The 20984-nt window shown below is 47.0% G+C and overlaps 5 protein-coding genes across 5 annotated transcripts; 4 read left to right on the top strand and 1 right to left on the bottom strand.

The window, feature by feature from the left end:
* Window positions 1-551: 551 nt before the first annotated feature.
* On the bottom strand, window positions 552-2827 carry chs3 (putative chitin synthase activator (Chs3); the record flags this gene model as incomplete). The annotated part of the gene is made up of 3 exons (XM_056916400.1): window positions 552-592; window positions 680-907; window positions 964-2827. 3 exons carry the CDS (start codon window positions 2825-2827, stop codon window positions 552-554), a joined length of 2133 nt encoding a protein of 710 aa, XP_056784280.1.
* Window positions 2828-7300: 4473 nt separating this feature from the next.
* On the top strand, window positions 7301-11053 carry chsF (chitin synthase CHS3; the record flags this gene model as incomplete). Its single annotated transcript, XM_056916399.1, has 3 exons — window positions 7301-10038; window positions 10101-10906; window positions 10971-11053. 3 exons carry the CDS (start codon window positions 7301-7303, stop codon window positions 11051-11053), a joined length of 3627 nt encoding a protein of 1208 aa, XP_056784279.1.
* Window positions 11054-13479: 2426 nt separating this feature from the next.
* On the top strand, window positions 13480-15830 carry N7478_000182 (WD40 repeat domain-containing protein; the record flags this gene model as incomplete). The annotated part of the gene is made up of 2 exons (XM_056916398.1): window positions 13480-14338; window positions 14392-15830. The coding sequence occupies 2 exons, from the start codon at window positions 13480-13482 to the stop codon at window positions 15828-15830; spliced, it is 2298 nt and encodes a 765-aa protein (XP_056784278.1).
* A 710-nt stretch (window positions 15831-16540) lies between these two features.
* On the top strand, window positions 16541-17295 carry N7478_000181 (uncharacterized protein; the record flags this gene model as incomplete). The annotated part of the gene is made up of 2 exons (XM_056916397.1): window positions 16541-17023; window positions 17128-17295. The coding sequence occupies 2 exons, from the start codon at window positions 16541-16543 to the stop codon at window positions 17293-17295; spliced, it is 651 nt and encodes a 216-aa protein (XP_056784277.1).
* A 948-nt stretch (window positions 17296-18243) lies between these two features.
* On the top strand, window positions 18244-19532 carry N7478_000180 (sialidase family protein; the record flags this gene model as incomplete). The annotated part of the gene is made up of 4 exons (XM_056916396.1): window positions 18244-18785; window positions 18832-18948; window positions 18999-19047; window positions 19101-19532. The coding sequence occupies 4 exons, from the start codon at window positions 18244-18246 to the stop codon at window positions 19530-19532; spliced, it is 1140 nt and encodes a 379-aa protein (XP_056784276.1).
* Between the last annotated feature and the right edge of the window lie 1452 nt (window positions 19533-20984).

The raw sequence follows: 20984 nt of genomic DNA, 5'->3' as shown, positions 1-20984 counted from the left end.
GAATCATCACATAAAAAGGTGGGAATAAGAAGAGAATTCGGGACAAGAACAAGGACATGAGAAAGAGCAAGAACAAGGGTGAAAATACCGAGAACTAGTAGCCGCCTCAGACGCATGCAACGAAATGCTTAATGACGCAATGAACTTGATGCAGAAACGAAGAGAATGAGAATGGGAATGAAACAGTATGGAACGAGAACGCAGAAGAAGTGCATCAAACAACCTTGGAAGTCATGAAGAAGGAATGGAGAGCTGATGCTATACAGGACCAGTTTGCGGGTGAAAATGAAAGGCGGAAAAAATGTTAAGGTGCAGTTGTCATATTTTCAATGCATGTATTTATTAATGCGATATGTGAAGAGTGAAGGGATGCGAGTTAGTGAGAATGAGAATGGATGAGTGGCGCCGCGAGTCGGTCAGGTATATTGCATGGAATGGATATCATGGCGAGGTCGTCAAATGAGGGAGAAAATGAGATGTGCATGGGTCGCGATGTAAATGCTTTCAGTGGGGTTTAGTTGAGGGATGTCAATGTGCTTGGTGGGTTTTAATTAGAAAATGGCAAATCGCTTTTGCTTTTGCTTAGTGGGATCTAGGGTAGATAATATTAGCACTGTTATGTCTTCATGGAAGTCTTCACAGTTGCTCGTGAAACAAAACAAAACATCTCGGAACTGACCTTGGGGATGACTCTTCTTCTCTTTGCGAGGGCGGGCTCCATTGCGACCATGAAAGGCAGGGTTGGCACCCTCCGCAGCAGCTCTAATCGCAGCGAGGCGCGCTCTGGCTCGCTCATCGCCTTGATCAGCGGCCTTGACGTACCATACATTTGCTTCGAGAGGATCACGTCGGCAACCAAGTCCCATTTCCGTAAAATATCCAGCTGCATATTGAGCCTTTACCAAACCTGAATGAACAAAGTGGTTAGGAATACTCTTGAACATAGGGATAAAAACTTCTTACCAAGATTAGCGGCACGCAGAGCCCATTCATAGGCCTCGTTTTCATCTTTCTCAAGGACAGGTACTGCTCCCACCATATACCATGCACACAAAGCCATCATAGCGAGGGGGTGCTGCGCCTGTGCCGCCGAGGTATAGAAATGTATACTCAGCGCCGGATCACGAGGACAGTTCAATTTGCCGTGCTCATATGCATCTCCCATTCTGTAAGCAGCCTCAACATGGCCCAATTCAGCAGACTTAGTGAAAAGCTGCGCTGCGTAAGATGCATCGGCGAAAACATCATCCCCGAAGCCTGTTTCGTGCAGCACGCCCAATTCGTACGGACCAGAGTTATACTGCGTATCCGCAGACTCGGTCGCACGCTTCATCCATTTTATGCCCTCGCGGTACCGCTTCCCTAATCCCATATCACCGGCTATGCAGGCCTTGGCCATACGCATCATTGCACCGGGGTGGTTCTTCGATGCAGCTTGTCGATAGAACTGAACTGCACGCCCACCATCTGCTCTTGTTCCCCAGCCGAATTCGTAGCATAAAGCGGCACGGTAACAAGCCTCCACATGGCCGTGTTTGCTAGCAGCGACGAAGAGCGAGAATGCGCGGTCATAGTCTTCCTTGCCCTTGTTGAATAATCCGGAGGCATACCCGTCGCCGAGGTAATATTGTGCAAATGGGTAGCTGCGATCAGCTAGTCGCTGGAGAATAGATTTTGATTCACGAAGAAGTCGAGCTCGAGTGATGGACATTGTGTCCTCGAGGTCCACATTGGGCATTTCGTGCATGGAGTTAATCATGAATACGGCAAACTCGTACTGCACGGCCGGTGCATCAGTCTTCTTCACGTTTTGAAGGTACATTTCAAAAGTTTGCTTATGGCTTAACAGCGAAGCGTTGTTGCCGACGGCGGATTGAAGGTGCGAGTTGTCGAACTGGGAAACACTTGGACCAGGTTGCGGGTATGATGTATTAAGCAGGTCCAGGAAGGAAGTCGATCGGTTATCCGGGGATGCAGTTGAATTCCTCGATGAGGATCTGCCATGCATGTATGGAGATGCAGACAGATTGCGACGGTGGCCAGCCATGCCGACCTCAGAACCAGACGAATAGGTAGAGAGGGGACGAGAAATTCTCGTACGCCGCGCGAGTAAGTTCCCAGTTGATCCAGAGGGGTTCTCAGCCAAATCCATACCCAATGTTGCGCGCTTAGATGCCTGCGTCTGAGATTGCGCATTCTGTTGCTGTTGGTGATGGTACGTCAAAGGTTCGTAATTCTCTTCGGCAACCGCGTCGCTCTCCAGACTTCCACGAGAGGAGTTCTGGTTACTCATGTTTGCACGATCAATTGAGATGTTCTTCTTTGTGAGATCCGTCGCCTCGTCTTTCAACTGCGACTCTGTCACCGACCACGATCCGCTGCTAGCTGGGGTATGGCCGTATGGGCGCGATTGTGAATACGGCGCTGCTGGTAAGGAGTCGCGTCGCAGAGGATGTGAAGGGTTCCACGATTGTTGTGGGGGTGTAGGGTCATTGAGGGACACCTGAGCAAACTCTGGTAGCTGCAACTGCGGTGTTGCTGGAATATTGGTGACATTTTCGATTTGTACACTGGATGGGCGGGGAACTGGAGCTCCGCTATCGATTCTAACCGGGGAGCGTGGGGAGTTTTGAACCACGGAGAAATGCTCAGACTCGGTTTGTATGGAGATTTGTTTTCCGATGAGAGTGATATCACTGGGACGAGTTGGAATTGTTCGAGGCACGGTGATGTTGGAATCGCGCAAAGATAGCGGTGGGGGTGAATCGCGGAGATAAGCTGGCGGAGGAGATGGTAGCGCGTGGCCATTTGCCACTGAAGAAGCCATTTTTGGGGAATGGAATGAAAGGAACTCTAGACACAGAGTGAATCTTATTGCCTATTGTCGAGAAGAGGACCGATGGTAAAAACGAGTGTAAATGCTATGTCTAGCGGGGGAGAGTTGGTATGCGATTATTCTGACATGAAGCTGTCCCGTGTGGAAATCGAATAGACTAGTGTTCCAATGAGAGGTCGAAGATGCAAGATGCCGTGGAGACAAGGGTCGGGTAGCCCCAGTTTGTTAGTGGATCGGAGGTGTGTCGGGGTGTGTGTCAATGGGGGTAGTAGCAACGGTGGGAAAATGCTTGAGGAGGAATGAAAAAATGAGTCGATGGGAAAGTAAGACTTAAAACACACCAGAGCCAGATGATCGACCGAGGTCACATTGGAGGGAGGAGAAAATGGTGAAATTGAAGATGAAGTTTTTTTTTATGAAGCGAGGGGAGGGGGAGACGCCGAGCATGTTTCAGCCAACGGCGATAAAGAACACAAGTAAAAGGGTCACCTCCACTCAGGCTCCCCACTCGACCATCGCTAGTTTACTCCTTGAAGGGATTTTTATTTTTTCCTGTTATTTGGCTTTGCCGTGGATTACGAGTTTTGATCTGATTTAAATTAAGATCTGTTTGTTTGTTCTGAATTTGAATTGGTTTAATTCTGCTGTAGAGTCAACCTCAGTCAATCTCCAGGGCTTGGAACACTAGTAAGCTGGGCTGATTCAACTGCAGAACACGAAGAGCTCTTCCATCATTATGATGTTACTTTAGCATATTCTTTGTCGGTATGGCTGAGATCTAGTCTCGTATAAATAGCAAACTAGAGAGGGCGCTTACAGTCTTGGAATATGCCCATCGTCATAACCTTGGAATGCAGTCCGATGCTGTACAACGATCGATCCACCTATCCACCTGCTCCACATAGATAGACAGAAAGAGAAAGGAAGCAGAGAGAGTAAAAAAAAAAATCAGTAGCCTCATGCTGTTCACTCAAGACTGAAAGAACATTTGAAGCATTTGTGCAAGTTATAGATCCCATTAAATAGTACTCCGCACATACTATTGTAGTATATCATCCCGCTGGGCACAGAAGTCTAAACACGAGGATCACGATCGATACGAGAGATCAAGTTTCTCCAGGATGAATTAAAATTTTAATTCCCTTTTCTCTCCCTCAGCCTCTAACCTTCCATTCCATCTTACCCTCCTACCCGCATGCCCAGCAGAACCGAACTATCCCCATAGGATTCGCAGTGGACCCCTCGGATGATCGCACCCTAATATTGGTGGGGACCAGACGCGGGGGCACAGGAGCGGCATAACTAGTACCAAATTCAAGGTTACTAGACGGTACCTAGCTTAGTGACTTACTTCAAAGTTACTAGTGTTGTCTATAGTCACGGGGAATTCACCGCATCTATCCTCAATGCCAAACCCTCCAAGACTCTTAGGCTTATTTTACCCCTCTTCCTCTTCTAGTGGCCGGCATCTCCGGGCCCCCAGTCTTACCAAGCTTAGCGCTGTGCGTGGAAGCAACAACTGAGTCACGGTGTCGCCAATCTGGAACCCGGACAATCACAGCTCGAGAAAGGGTTCAAGATTAGTGTCTTTATTGAGTTCTTCCGATACTAAGCAAATGTTACTATATTTATACCGTGGTCACTGGACTGCAATTATTTAGGCATCGGTATTTGGGCTCAACCATGATCCTTTCCTTTTACTAGTAGTAGTAGTGGTATTGTTTATTCCGTTTTTCTTTCCTTTATGATTTTTCTATGTACAAAATCCTCTCAATTGACTTTATCACGCTTAACCCTCGCACGGCCCGGTCGGACCTCCTAATAATGGATTCGTGAGAGTGCTCCTTGCGGGACTACATGAATAACCACGACGATGTTTAGTTTAGTTTTGTTCTCTTACAGCCAAAATCTTATTTTGCGCTACATGATAATCATTATTGCAAAATAAATATAGAATATGACGACATTCTTAATTTACATCTCGATCAAAAGCTGAAAACCGGAGTTGCCAATGGTTCAGATTTTGTCCTCCCAGTTACTAACTACTCGTGGCGCATACCGGCGCCAAACTCCGTCTGGACAAGGTATGTGCTCAGTTGAAGTATCACTCCAGAGGTCTACATGGAGATCTACTATTCCAGTATTACTACATCGGTACACAGTCGCATACCGATCTGATCTCTGTCATATGCACAGGCTGCATTCCAGTTCGAACGGGGAAGTGAGCATGGCTCCCATGCGCTGCTGCGATGCAGTACCCTTGCACAGGGATAGTCGGGTTGGATCCGCGAGTTTTTAGGAATGCGGCGAAATGGCCTCGAACAGAGGGTTTTCATTTTGAATTTTGTGTGTTGGTAGGATTCAAAAATCTGATATGGTTATTATACTGTGTACTAGTACTTTGGACTGTCATTGTTCTACCGGGCGCAGGGTCATGGTGCAGCTTATGGTAAACAGTATGCTTACAGCCCTGGAGGCTTTTGGGCTTATATGTAGGCCTATACTCGGCGTCGATCACATCATGCTTTGGCACACTGGACACTGGGTTTTGGACCCCTGATCCCGGACAGGGATTCCCGGTCGCGATTAGGGAGCTTTCGGATCATGACTCGGAGTCCTGGGAAAGTAGATGATGACGACGACATAGTTTATAGCGTAGTTTATGGTATATGTTCCGCTGCACCCTTATTTTAGGTATATGAATTCATATAAATACAAATGGTAATTCGGCAAGGTTTTTGGCAATAAATGCCCCCTCGAGCCTCGCACCACTATTGATAACTGATAATAGATAAATAATTCGATTTTTAAGATATGGATCTTATAAGCGGTGGCGATGGAATGTGATAGCGCACAAGTAGAAAAGCAGAGGGGCAGCTATGAGCAGGTGTTTACGAGACCTGCTTGACCTTGGATATGTAATCCGCATGAATATCAAGTTCAGTATTCAAGTAGACCGCCAGTAGGTCTGCCGTTAGGGGTGAATTGGATATTGTCATGTAATCCGGCCTAAGAGTCGATCGGTGGGTCTGGGAGAAGACTAATTGAAAAGACAGCAGTGGGAGGCTCCAGTATAGTACATACAATATGTACAACCCGAACCTAGTGCTCCTGAATAGATCAGTCAGACTCGGGAAAAATGACCGTGCGACCCCTAGAATAATGCTGGTACACAATTATGCATGAATGCTATGCTGTCCGAAAATAGAACTCGAAGGCAAAAGAGAAAGCAGAAAGAGAGAGAAAAAACTTGATGACCCCGTGATTAGAATTATAATTAGTGGTATTGTTAGTTAATGTTAGTTAATGTTAGTCCAGCCATGCTCGGCTGTAGTTCCCCTCTGGTCTCAGTCAAAGCGAGCAAAGAGTGGAAAAACACTAATCAAAACACGGATTAAATAGTAAACAGATCCAGTTTATTCGCTGGTCAAAGAGAGCAAAAAGGTTCCGTTCAACCAGAATGAGTTTGGCGTGGTCCAGTCCCTGGAGTGTTAACCAATAATGGTAGATGCAGTGGGGATACGCCGTGGTTGCATTGCCCCTAGCGACAAGATTACCCTGGTCCCATGTGTACGGCACTCTAGATGAAGAGAAATGACAGGCAAAAATGAATGCAGAGAAGGCCAAATAAATATTAAAAATGTATAGATGAAACGAGAACGAGGATTCCAAGCGAGGGGAAAAACCCAGTAGTAACATCTCCTTTATCTTAACTTGGTCTAGTCCAAAAAGTCACTGGACTGGAGCTAAGTCAGCGTCAAATTGGTGGTCACGGTCACGGTGGTACTTCAGTTACGTTAGGAATAAAATCAAATGTCTTGAAACTCCCCTACGAGAAATACATCTCTCCTGAATTTAAGATTCCAGCTTGAAAATCATTCTCCCCTTCGCACTCGTTTTTCCAATTTTCGACGCTTGGACGTTCTGACGTTCTCGACCCGGACAGCCTCGGTGGACCTTTGTTTATTTCTCCACCCCCGACCCTCGTTGCACCGGCCGACCGCAGCGATCGCTACACCTGTGACGCTCCTCAGGACCACTTAGATCGAATCCTAGCTCCTCCAAAAGAGCAAGAAGAGGATACAACAGAGATCCAGACCGTGACCTTGGCTTTGTTACTGATCCGACATTCTTTCCACGTTCCAAAGTACCGGCGCTAAACTCGCATTGCGGCGGGGATTCAGAGACGGCGGGCCCTCACTGATCACCGATTAATGAGCTAGAGTGACCAGGTTGAATTTGCAACTTGAGTCAAAGAAAAGAAGCAGACGAATAGCGAAAAATTGACCACATCACCCAAAACTCTAACCCTGGTCAATTTCCATCACCTACATTACTGTGAATGATCGGGGGATTCTAGGAGTGAGTGCGGCCACCCTTTGCGACACTGTTTCCCAGATCGAGAGAGAAAAAAAAAGCCAAAAGAAAGACAAAGACAAAAACTAACAACCTTCCCATAGAACCATGTCGTTGCCGCAGAGGCCAGGCAAGGCCTCGCCTCGGCGTGAAGAAGTTCGAGCCTTCCGAGAACCCTCACGGCGCCATCGCAGAGATACCGACACGGGAGGCTACAGCGACAGCCCGTCCTCACCTACCACTCACCGCCACCGTCGCCGACGTTCACATAGCCACCGACAAGCGCCCGAGACAGACGAAGATCGCATGGAACGAGGCGGAGATGGGAGGCGTAAGAAAGGCCTAGTGAAACCGGAGCGTCATCGAATCGAACCAGACCACCCCAATTACCACTATCGCCAACGTTCGCATCATATGAACACACACCCCTCCGCGACAGGCCATGACCCATTACTCGATCGCGATGGTGATGTGGAGACAAACAGCTCCAAGAGCGCGGATATGAAGTCAAAGGAAGTTTATGGACAGCGGGGAAATGTAAATAAGCATATGGAACGAGCGCCAAGTCGACATCGTTCGAAAGGTTCGAAAAAGAAGAGGAGATCTTCCCGTCGCATTTCGAAAACGATGACCATCGAGGAGAAGAAACGACAGAAGGCGATGGAGGTGCGGCCGCCAGATCTATGGACTACATATTGTGCTTTGGTGAGCTGTCTGGTGCCAGATATTGTGCTCAAGTGCTTTGGTATGCCGCAGAAGGAACAGCGGACGGCGTGGCGCGAGAAAATCGGCCTGATCAGTCTTATTCTGATGGTTGCGGCGTTTGTTGGTTTCTTGACTTTCGGTTTCACGGCTACCGTCTGTGGGAATCCGCCCACGCGATTAAAGATCAATGAGGTTGGAAGTGGTTACATGATCTTTCATGGTCAGGCATATAACCTAGAACATTCGAAGCACCCGGGAGTTGAAGGTATTCCATCAGATGACAATGTCCTCTATGATTTACCTCACAAATACGGCGGTCAGGATGGGAGCTTTATGTTTCAGGAAGTCAATGGAGCTTGCAAGGGGCTCATTACGGCTGTTGATGGAGGTGGTGTCCCGACCGACTCTGATGGGAACTTGGGATGGTATTTCCCTTGCAATGCGTTCAATCAGGATGGCTCTACCGATCCAAATATGACGGAGCCATACTACGAAGGATGGGCCTGCCACACCAGTTCGGCTGCACGGAAACCTTTCTGGAAGCTTAATCCGTCGGGAGATGTGTACTTCACATGGGACGACACGAAGAACAAGAGCCGTAACTTGGCGGTTTACTCTGGTAGTGTCCTTGACCTTGATCTTCTGCGTTGGTTCAACACGAGCCAGGTCTCATATCCTGCTAAGTTCGACCAGCTACGCGAGAACCCAGATGTTCGCGGAGTGGACCTCACGTATTACCTGCAAGGTGGAGATGCAAAGAAGATGGGACAGTGTCTCGCCCAAATTATTAAAGTGGGCAGCATCGACACAGAAACTGTCGGATGTATTGCGTCCAAAGTGGTGCTCTACGTATCTCTAATTTTCATCCTGTCCATTGTTGTGGTCAAGTTTGCTTTTGCGGTGCTGTTCCAATGGTTCCTGGCGAAGAAATTTGCAGCAGAGAGAACCAGTATGAGCTCCGATACTAGGACACGAAACCAACAAATCGAAGACTGGTCCAACGATATCTACCGACCTGCACCTCGAATGATGGATCCGCCTATCCCTGATCGAGTCAGTAAACGCTCTAGCTTCCTACCGACCACATCTCGCTTCTCAAGTCCATATGTTATGGGTGGATCTAGCGGTGGTGGTGGCAGTGGAAGCAAGCAGCGTGCAAACAATGTGACAATGGCCAGTCAAAACTCAACATCCAGACTCATGCCAGCCTCAACTACTACGGGTACCATGTATAAAATGAGCCACAACAGCAGTGGTGGTACCCTGAGTGCCGATAACTCTCGAAACCCAACCGCTAGTCGAACCAGTTTGATCGCCCCCGGTGCCCAAGAATCCCATTATCCAACAATGGTACCTGAGAATGAGGGTCCTGGTCCTGCTGGGTTTATCCATGAAGCTGTTGTTCCGCAACCCCCACCTGAATGGCAACCCTTTGGGTTCCCCTTGGCCCATGCTCTTTGCCTGGTCACTTGTTACTCAGAAGGTGAAGAGGGAATTCGGACTACTCTGGACTCTATCGCCATGACCGATTACCCCAACAGCCACAAGACAATTCTCGTGATTTGCGACGGTGTGATCAAGGGTAAAGGAGAAGAGTTCTCGACGCCAGAAATCGTGGTCGGCATGATGAAGGACCATGTAATTCCTCCAGATGAGGTGCAGCCTTTCTCATATGTCGCTGTAGCTACAGGTTCAAAGAGACATAATATGTCTAAGGTCTACACTGGATTCTATGACTACGGTGAAACCTCAATTATTCCCCCGGAGAAGCAGCAGCGTGTCCCAATGATGGTTATTGTGAAATGCGGTACCCCTGCTGAGTCTACTCAATCCAAACCTGGTAACCGTGGCAAGCGAGACAGTCAGATTATTCTCATGTCTTTCCTGCAGAAAGTCATGTTTGATGAAAGAATGACAGAGCTTGAATTTGAGATTTTCAACGGCATGTGGAATGTCACTGGACTTCCTCCAGATTTCTACGAAGTGGTTTTGATGGTAGATGCCGATACCAAAGTATTCCCCGACAGCTTGACGCACATGATATCCGCTATGGTCAAGGATCCTGAGATCATGGGTCTCTGCGGTGAGACAAAGATTGCCAACAAGACCGACAGCTGGGTCACCATGATTCAAGTCTTCGAGTTTGTGTCCCTCCCCCCAATTCAAGCCCATGTTACACATAAACTAACCAAAGTCACTCTAGATACTTCATCTCTCACCATCAAGCTAAATCTTTCGAGTCTGTATTCGGTGGTGTCACATGTCTACCAGGATGTTTCTCCATGTATCGAATCAAGGCCCCCAAGGGCGGCCAGAACTACTGGGTTCCTATCCTCGCTAACCCCGATGTCGTGGAGCACTACTCCGAAAACGTGGTTGATACCTTACACAAGAAGAATCTTCTCCTCCTCGGTGAAGACCGATACCTAACGACTCTAATGCTGAAGACCTTCCCGAAGCGCAAACAAATCTTCGTCCCACAAGCCGTCTGTAAAACAGTTGTCCCGGATAAATTCATGGTTTTACTCTCCCAACGTCGTCGCTGGATCAACAGTACAGTACACAATCTGTTTGAGCTAGTTCTCGTCCGCGACCTCTGCGGTACATTCTGCTTCAGCATGCAATTCGTCATTTTTATCGAGCTGGTAGGAACCCTCGTCTTGCCAGCCGCTATTTCATTCACCATCTACGTCGTCATTTCATCAATTGTCAGAAGGCCAGTCCAGGTTATTCCCTTGGTACTTCTTGCTTTGATCCTCGGTCTACCCGGTGTCTTGATTGTCGTGACCGCGCACCGCCTCGTCTACGTTCTCTGGATGCTTATCTATCTCGTTTCTCTACCAATCTGGAACTTTGTCCTTCCCACCTACGCGTTCTGGAAATTCGACGATTTCAGCTGGGGTGACACTCGGAAGACAGCCGGAGAGAAGGATAAGGGCCACGGCGCTGAGGAGGGTGAATTCGACAGTACGAAGATCACAATGAAGCGATGGCGAGATTTCGAAAAAGGTATACATACCCCTCCATATCACCCTACACACTGATCGTTATCCATGCTAACAAACTATAAAAGAACGACGTCTACGAAACAGTACTTGGCCACAACAAGAAAGGCCAACGAACGGATACCCATATGAGACATACTCGGATTATTGACCAACCTTTGTTTGTTTCGTTGTTCTAAAACCTTATTTTGTTTTGTCCTTCCAGTTTTCTTTCAGCGAATTGGCCTCTGTGATTTAATCTTTTCGTTTTACATATTTCTCGGAATGGCGTTCAAGTTGGTCCTTTAATTACTATGGACTGTCGGACTCGGATCTGGTTATAATTTACGGTTTCGCACGACTTACGAGCTATATCTCACGTGTGCTATGTTTGAATTATTATCTGTACAAATGAATGATCGAATAAACTACCATTGGGCTACTATATGAATTGCTGTATATAGACTCTATTCTCTCCCACTTGAAGAAAGTGGGACTTAAACTCAAAGATTGAATCATACGATTGTCCGAGTCACTATCCCTATGTATTAATTATAATATTCATTGTCAGCATCACTTGCCTCCACGTGTCAATTTCAGCGTTGAGGTGTGCGCATGGATCGCTCTTTCTGCCCAACTGGATCAATGCGCTGGTCATGGGCTTCCGGGTAATCTGCAGTGCGCCCTGCATGTAATAATGATGGCAGTGCTGACGAGTTGGATTATCATGATTATTCGAAGGTTATTCTACTAATATTTAGACTCTAGCTTACATCTCTGTATGATTATCGCAGTCTTATCTCATTCTTTTTATGTGTTTTTCTTTTCTTACTCCCAAAACCTTGAAATGTAATATGTCATTTTAGGGGTTTCATTGATTCATCACTTTCTGTTCCTTGTTTTTCTACTTACAATCATCCGTGCCTGGCTTTTTATCTGAAATGGATATTCCCTTTCCTGTTTCCTGGGTAAGTGATTGGTATAAAGTATGTATCATATACTATAGTATAAGTAAATTCTCCAGCTACATGGTATTCATATAGTGTAAGTGCGGCACCTGCATTAATATCTAAATAGTATGGATTTCATTTCTGTTGCATAGTTTCTGTTATTCATACTAGCCCCTTAATCTGATATCAATTAAAATCGAATTCTTATATATCTACTACATAGACGAGGGAAACATTTCCGTGGCCTCAAATGTTCAATGTTGGAGACAGTCACTGCTGACTAAATCTCCCCTCAGCACAACCAACACAACCAGCTTGACCACATTGACCACATTGGAAGACCCGAGGGTAATTCCCGGGCCAAGTGACATTTCTCTCTCTAAAATCTAATTTGCTGAAATCCCTACTCATTAACAACTTTATTCGTGCTCCTGCAGTAAAGCTGGCGCTATATCCCCACCCCCGTTGGGTGCAGTGCACATTGACGGTCTAATTTCCCCACCTTCCACTCCTCCTTTCGTCATCCTACATCCCGCTATCAGCCTCGTTTTTTATCCTGGGACCAGATCATCCCGCCTCATTCCCGACACCGACACGTTCCAGTATCCCGGACTATTTTGGGGCCATTTCCCCTGGCGAGTTTCTCCCAAGTTGCGGTGTTCAATTCCATTCCGTTTCATCCGGTTTTACCCACCAGAATCTCCTCTCTCGGAGATTCATCCCTAAGGTATCAATTATCTCGATAAGACGCTAGCCGGAACAAGAAACCCAGACAGCGCTCAGTGCTCGCATCCGCGCTCAGGTCCCTATCCACACCCCGTTGAAATAAACGGTTGAACCTACACACCCCTCCTTCTCCGACCGAGGAGAATCATTTCGCACTGCACTGCACTCTGTCTCTGTCTCCGCCACCCTCGTGCGATCTGACTACGTCCACGTCCAAGACTCCACGTCTGCATCGTTACCATCTTGTCCGCATACTGTACACTCGGCGGCTGGGGCCGAGTTGATTCGATACGCCACGCAGAGTGGATACATCAACGCAGTCACCTGCAAAGCACTGGCGACCGATCACTTAAAAGACAAGGATCCTGATCACGAATCCTAGACTAAAGATACAGAGATCATCTTTATTACTTCAGCTCGTGTAACCCCCTCCCCCGCAACCTGTATCATTTCTGACAGCCTGCGTGGGAGCTTTTTTGGTCGACGGCCGTAGGATTTCTCCACCGATATTTCTTTTGTGCCTTCTCGTTGCCTCACGCACTTCGCTGATCGGTCATTCCGGAGTGGTTGCGATTTCGGGACTTTTTTTATTCCCTGTTCCTCTTTTCTTTTTTTAATTTTCTAAATCTTTTTTTTTTCTCTCGTACTTTTTTTTTTCTACTGGAACTCAAAAATCCCCCGCTTACAACCGAATCGACGCAATATCCTCGCTTTCTGACGGCCGATGCTTGGTGACAGCAATTTTGCATCCATTCGGCCGTCATCCGACCTTTTGCATTCAGGTTACAATCCGAATATACCTCGCCATGGGTCATGTGATGCGACTGAAGTACCAGCCCAACATCGACTCATGAATAACGCTCCGTCAGATTTAAGCGACAGGCCCGCCGGATTTCGGGATGATGGCGGCGTGCCTTTAAATATGGATGTTTCGCATGCATCGAGCTCTTCCCATACCAATACGCAGTGGACTGGTATGGCGTCACAGGATGATCAGCGGTTGCGCGATGTGGGGGTTGCGGCGTTGGCGGCTGTGTCGCAATATCCGCACCCTGTCAACGGGGAGAGCGGGTCTTTCCTAGTATCTCAAGTTGTTGGTGCGGTCTCAGGGAATAGCAGACCTCGTTTCGAACACGCGGATCCAACGGTATTCGGCACTGAGGCGGAGAGCTCGGGAACAGATCAGCAGCGACAGCATTTGGGTGCCTTTGACACGGAAAGCAGTATGATATCAGAGTCAGAGTCGTCTTCAAGGTCCCCTGTTCACAATGGAGATGTGGATATGGAAAGCGTCGTACAGGAACTCATCGAGCGGACTGTTAGCTGGCATAATACCGCGACTATTGCCAGTGCTCATGATTACGGCGACCAGCAGAAGGATCTGGTAATGGATTATGAACCGACGTTCGAGGATTATTCATCGTCATCACCTTCTTCAGGACCTGATGATGATATCGAGGATTTGATCAAATTTTATCCAGGCGAAGAGAAACATCTACGCCAATACCATTCCTCGCACGTTGCTGAGGCTCCAGCACATGACGTGAATCTGGACGAGTTCTATACTCCAGTAGATTACGACCCATTTGATGCGAATGCGCAATCCGAGATGTCTACACAACATAGTGAGATGATGTCTCTTCCCGAGGAATCTCTTCCAATAGAGCCGCCAGTTCCAGTAGAGGACTACCCAATTGCGCAAACAGAACGTTTCATGCCGGATGAGGACTACCCAATTGCGCCAGCAGAACATTTCGTGCCGCCTCTTATTCACACAACCAGTAAGTTTGCCACTGAATTTACATGGTTCCTACCGCACGATCTAATGAAATAGCTTTTGAACGCAATTATACGATTGACGAGTTCATTCATCGCTGGATGGTACAGTCCTTGTTGCCTGCCGGGTTTCGTCCGGATGGCAGAATGCCACGACAATTCCGCCCAATATCTCAAATGATAGGCTGGGAACCACCTCTACATATTCATCGACCATCCAAATCGAAACGCGATACCTATGATCTGCAACAGATTCCATGGGCAGAAACACTAAAAGTGAAACGAGCGGACGCGCGCACACTCCGCGATGCTTGGTACACATCCTACCATAATATCAGCAATTCGCATATCAGTCATGCGGGACGATTGCCCTCCGACGAGGCATACTTTCGTGCCAAGTCGATGCATACCGAACATAAAGCTTCGATCGAACATTTCCAGCTTCGAAATTTGATGTCCGTTCCGGCGTACAACACTGTCCACTTCGCTAGTCGATCAAAAATCTACTCTTGGACCCCCGCCTACGACGATTTCCACCCACTGATTGATCTGAGTCAAGCGGATCTGGATGTGGGAATCCAACGCCCCGTAAAAATCTCTACTATGAAGACTCAACACGGCCTTACCGTTGCAGGCGGATTTTGTGGCGAGTATGGCCTACATTCCTCGAATGGAGAGGGTGCCGGTGCGCGTGGACTATTAACGCCTGACTTCAATGACGGCATCACAAACCACGTGGATATTATTCGCAATCGGACTGGCCGATCGCCGATCTGCGTGTTTGCATCGAATGATCGACACCTGCGGATCTTGGACACCGAGACCAACATTTTTCTTTCCGATCAGGCACTATCGCGACCAATCAATTGTACCGCAACATCTCCCGATAGTCGTCTCCGCGTGGTGATCGGCGATTCCCCAGATGCATGGATCATCGAAGCAGACACCGGCCGCCCGGTCCATCCTCTCCGCGGCCACCGTGATTTCGGATTCGCCTGTGCCTGGTCCCCAGACATGCGCCACATCGCCACAAGCAACCAAGACAAAACGGTAAATATCTGGGATGCCCGAACGTGGCGCGTCCTCGCAACGATCGACTCCGATGTCGCGGGTTACCGATCTCTCCGCTTCTCACCCATAGGTGGTGGTCCACGTACTTTACTTTGTTGTGAACCTGCAGACCGGATTTCAATAATCGACGCCCAACTGTACAAATCTCGACAGGTCCACGACTTCTTCGGCGAAGTTGGTGGCGCAGACTACTCGCCCGATGGCAGTGTTGTATGGGTCGCAAATACGGACCCCCACTTTGGCGGATTCATGCAGTACGATCGTCGCCAATGGGGAGCCGGGTACTCTGTGGCTGGTTTACCGAATGAGTGGCTGAGCGAAGCAGATCTAGAGGATGATGATCGGTGTGCGCTGAATGCCCGAGAGAGAAAATTACGATTTCTGCGCAATTTATCAGATCGCGAGCATGACAAATTCCTGCCATAGTTTGATTCTGCGTTAGTCTGTGTTCTTTTTTCCTTTCTCTCTTTTATTATTATCCCTTCCTATTTCTTGCCTATATTTCTGCCCCCCTCTACTCTTGTCCATCTCTTCGCCCTTTTCTTTTCTTCTGCATCTTATACCCTGGGTTTTTACGGTGTTGTTGGATGTCTGCACTATTTCCAAATAGATGATACCACATAGCGAATTCGACCTGTCACATACATCGGTCGTTTCATTTGTTGATCGATTTTTCTCGTAGATAGCTGTATCCACTTCTGCAGCCAGTAAGACTAGCGGTACGTAGCATCAACACCTGCACCTGCACCTGTACCAAATCACTTGCACTGAGCCTGCGCGCATGTAAATCGAGCATACAAATCCCCAGATACTGACTAGATCCTCATGGAAGCCCATAAAATAAATAAGTAGAACAGTATTATTTCTCCCCAAGCACGAAAAATCCTCTTCCGTACGACTTCAACTCAAAATCCAGTAGCTCAGCTCAACAAGCTACAAGGTTCACCAAAAAACCCAATCCAATAGATCTCCCAGATCGACTCCACAGCCCCACATCATAATAACCAAACAACCAAACAACCCCTCCCCCTCCATCTCACCTACTCTACCTTCCTCACCACCCAACTTCCCTCCCTTCTCTTATTCACATCCAAATATACATCCCCTTCATATCATATTTCATCCAACTCCCCAAAATGGCCTCCGGAAACTACTACGACCAAAACCAATCCTTCGATGGCCCCAACCGAGGCGACCGAGGTGAATACAACGACACCCGCTACAACGGTCCCCCCTCCTACAGCGGCGGCGACGACTTCTCCTCCGCAGCCTCCCATGCCCGCGAACACCATGACCAGGGCTCCTCTAACGGATCCTTCTTCGACAATGCCCTCGGCTTCCTAAACGAGCACAAGGACTCCCTATCCAACCACCAGAACTACGACATAGACGAGCAGCACGTACTGCAGTCTCACCAGAAGCTGTACGGAGGCGGTGATCCCAGCCAGGAGAGTCATGATGCTGGATCCGTTGGTTCGGGTGCTGCGCTACAGGCTATGAAGTCTTTCACTTCTGGTGGCTCTAGCGATGGGGGCTTTGATAAGAATAAGCTTGTTGGTATGGCTATGGCTCAGGCTTCGAAGCTGTGGGATGAGAAGCAGGGTGGTGGTGCTAGCATGGTGAGAAAATACCCCGACCCTTGAAGTCTTTTTACTTGGATTTGGATCTGTGTGTTAGATGGATGGATGGATGGATTTACTAATTGTTTCTTTTTTTTGTCTAGTCCGGCGACAAGCAGTCTGCTGTTAACAATGCTGCTGAGATGGCTATGAAGATGTACATGAAGAGCCAAGGTGGTGGCTCCGGTGGCTCCGGCGGTCTTGGTGGTCTTGCTGGCCTTGTCAGTGGAAACTCTAGTGGTCTGATGGGCTTGGCTAGTAAGTTCCTGTAAGGGTTCTTCTTGCTTCTGGCTTCTGGCTTTTCCTGGGTTTCATGTTGATATTGCTATTATGGGTCCTTGTGAACTGATTGAATGATTCTATTTGATATATTTCTACAATTTGAAGGGATGTACTTAGGGTTTTCCCTGCATTGACTGGATTTATACACTGAAACGTAAATGCAAGGGGACCATAGCTGCCACCATGAAAGAACCCACTAGCCCAATATTAATATTGAGCATCTAGAACACTATCCTCTGTACTGTAAGCTCTATATAGATGAAAAAAAAAACAAATGAAAAGATAATTGGAAAGACGAATCGAAACACAGATAGGCAGACGGAGTTTATACTGTCTTTGAGATACACTGATCGAGTTAAACATGCGCCTAATAATTCCCGGTGTATTGAACCTATACGTAGAGTATTAATAATAATCTAGAAGGATTCTCAGCAAACTGTGCTAATATCAAAGTTACTGACTACCTGGCTGGATTACTTCGTCACGAGTGGGGAGCGTGGGGAACCCCCGCAAAACGTTGTTGTTGGAGTATCTAGCCACTTCCATAGTCAACACCTTTTTTTGTCTGCAAGATTAAAATATTCCTCAAGGCAGAACCTCGGTAATATTTCCTATGCATACTAGATACAAATTTCGTGTCTCTCGGCAAATAACTTCTGCAAGGCGCCCGCAAAGCCATGCGATTGATGGAATTATCTCCACACGCCAATAATTCCAGATGCAATGACCTGACGAGTCCAAAATAAGGACAACTCCGGCGGGATGAGCTCAATTACAATTTACAGTAAATTTCACTTCAAACCAAGGTATATCATACCCAACATCTATAAAAGCCATGCTGTAGAATCTCAGTATAACCTACAAACAATATTAAAACAATTAAAAATAAAACCACCAACTCCTGTCCTGCATTGGAGCCCGGAGATCAACGTCCCAAAATGAAATTCACATACAGCCTCAGTCTAGCTTTGTTCTCAGCAACAGCGATTGCAACACCAGTCCAACACTCATCACCTTCCCCATCCCCTCTATCTGCGACTATCTTCACCCCACCATCAACATACAACATCCCCCGAACCCTCTACGCCCGCACAGCTGAGCTTCCAAACGGCGACCTCCTCTCAACATGGGAAAATTACTCTCCCGAACCACCACTCGTTTACTTCCCAATCTACCGTTCAAAAGATTACGGTAAAACCTGGTCCGCCTATTCAAACGTCACCGACCAGGTAAACGGCTTTGGGCTCCGCTACCAACCATTCCTATACTATCTCCCCGAACGCATAGGTTCCTTTCCAGCGGGAACGATCTTGCTAGCGGGAAATAGTATTCCAGAGGACCTCTCATCGACACAGATTGATCTATATGCTTCCTTTGATCAGGGATTGAAATGGGAGTTTGTGAGTCACATTGCTGCTGGTGGGGAGGCGGTGCCGGATAATGGATTGACGCCTGTTTGGGAGCCCTTCCTGATGGCTTAGTGAGTTTCTTCATTTGTTTTTCGTGACGCTGGCTAATGAGTTTAGTAATGGGAAATTGATCTGTTATTATTCTGATCAACGGGCCAATACGACAAATGGCCAGAAATTGGTTCATCAGGTCTCGCATGATCTTCGAAGCTGGGGTCCCGTTGTAGATGATGTGTAAGTTGACTCCCAATGAATATTTTTGGATACAACTAACTCCATCATAGTGTCTACCCTACATACACTGATCGACCGGGAATGACAACCGTCACGAAGGTAAGTAGTCTGGTTGATTTGGAACCCGAAAGAGCTATGGCTAATTATCTCAGTTACCCAATGGGAAATATATTCTTATGCACGAATACGGCTCTTTCTTCAACACGTCCGATTACTCGTTCCCAGTCTACTACCGCCTTGCAGAGAATCCGGAAGATTTCAACTCCGCAGAAGGAATTCAACTCATTGCCTCGGGTGGTACGGAGCCGCTCTCTGCACCGTATGTGACATGGACACCATATGGTGGTAAGCATGGAACCATTGTTGCAAGCGCAGAATCATCGAGTAGTCTATTCATCAATCAGGCTCTTGGAGAGGGCGAATGGACGGAGATTGAGTGTGCTGAAAGCGCGAGCTATTCACGCTCGGTGAGGGTGCTTGAGCAGGGTACTGGTAACTGGTTGCTTGTGTCCGGGGGTGGAGTACTTGGAGGCGACGACAATAGTGTCACTGTCACTGTGATGAATTTGAAGAGCTCATTGTAAATTATGGTATGGATCAAGTGGTCGTTAAGGGCCCAAACCCATTTTCAATTGATATCAGAAATGACCTGCCATTTGTTAATTCTAGTATACTTCAATGAAAGACTTAACATATGTATACCCATGAGGCAGTGAAATTGGATCAAGGAATGGCGGAGCATCACCAACTTGAAGGCTGTCCTTTGATGGTGTACTGCTCAAAGAGTTGGTATCTTCTTCAGTGTGACCATGGACATATGGTCTTTTTGGCTCAATCCAGCCAAGAAAAGGCTTAAGTTGGCCATGGCAAGCTGTCATGAAGCTTAAGCACATAACTAGGCCTTGTATCAATGTAACGAAACAGTAATTATATGTGGGATCTGTTCAGAGTTCCGGGTATCTGGGGTATCGTCGTCAACGGCTGCGCAATCACCTATAGTATTGCAGTCTTCTTGATCAGTTGTTGGCCATATGACAGATATAATGATATAACGAGATAAATTATTCTCCTGTCGCCTGTTTCGGAATGGTTTTTCTTGTCATAGTTTACTATTTCTTACATGCACGACACGTCTACAAAGGGCCTATTGTGGAGACAGACATCAATAACAACTGAAGACTATCAAGTAAGTAACTTCATTTGGTTACCAATCGTTCAACTCACTCGCTCTTTGGTTATCTGTATCCAAGCTGATTCTCCGAAGCTACTCTGCGAATTATATCGATATATTGTGCCTTGTATAGGCATCTGCGGATTTTTAATTTGCTTAATGTAGGTGATCGTGGTTACCAAATGATTATATCGGTATAATGATGCACGGTGAATGGTGGATTTGTTTGGTAAAGCTTGGGCCGTTTGGAAGATATGCCCGTGGATAGATAGTTTGTTCAAAGCATAGAGAAAGAAAGTCCCAGAGTTGGATCTGGAAGTTACATATCGAACATTTGCAACATCTATCCAAAATTGGTGTAGAATCAGCTGAAAATTACCATCTGCAATGTCTTTCAAAGGCCTAGGTGATCTACTTTGTGTTACAGTCTATGAAGGCGTTTCGGACTATAGATCTATCACGCGTTCCGGACTCTGTCCTGGCATCATCATCATAGTAATGCCGTGGTCTTAATAGGTAACAAGCCACTGGGCGCTCTAATGTGAGATTTTAGCGTCCTGAATATACCCCATGAACAACTGTCAATGCGGTCTGCACATGAAATGTCGAATTGACTCAATTGAAGAAAGTAATAACGAGAAATTGTCGGTTTTACTCTTGGTATACTATGAGAGACAACATGGAATTGCCCCAGGACAATATATGTTGATTGTCGAAACAACAGGTCATTATAAATGAATTTCTTACACGGTAGCCATTAGAAATATCCGCCTGGGGTCGGAAAGATTAATTCTTTTAAATTCAAGACTAACTTATTTGTAAGTCACTTAAAACTGGAAGTATGGTATTTTTTAGCCTTACTGTA

This window comes from Penicillium angulare (assembly GCF_028827245.1).
Source record: "Penicillium angulare strain IBT 27051 chromosome Unknown utg000001l_segment0_segment0, whole genome shotgun sequence".
Classification (NCBI taxonomy): Eukaryota; Fungi; Ascomycota; class Eurotiomycetes; order Eurotiales; family Aspergillaceae; genus Penicillium; species Penicillium angulare.
The sequence above is the reverse complement of the archived record's forward strand: the minus strand, read 5'-3'. Positions and strand labels throughout refer to the sequence as shown.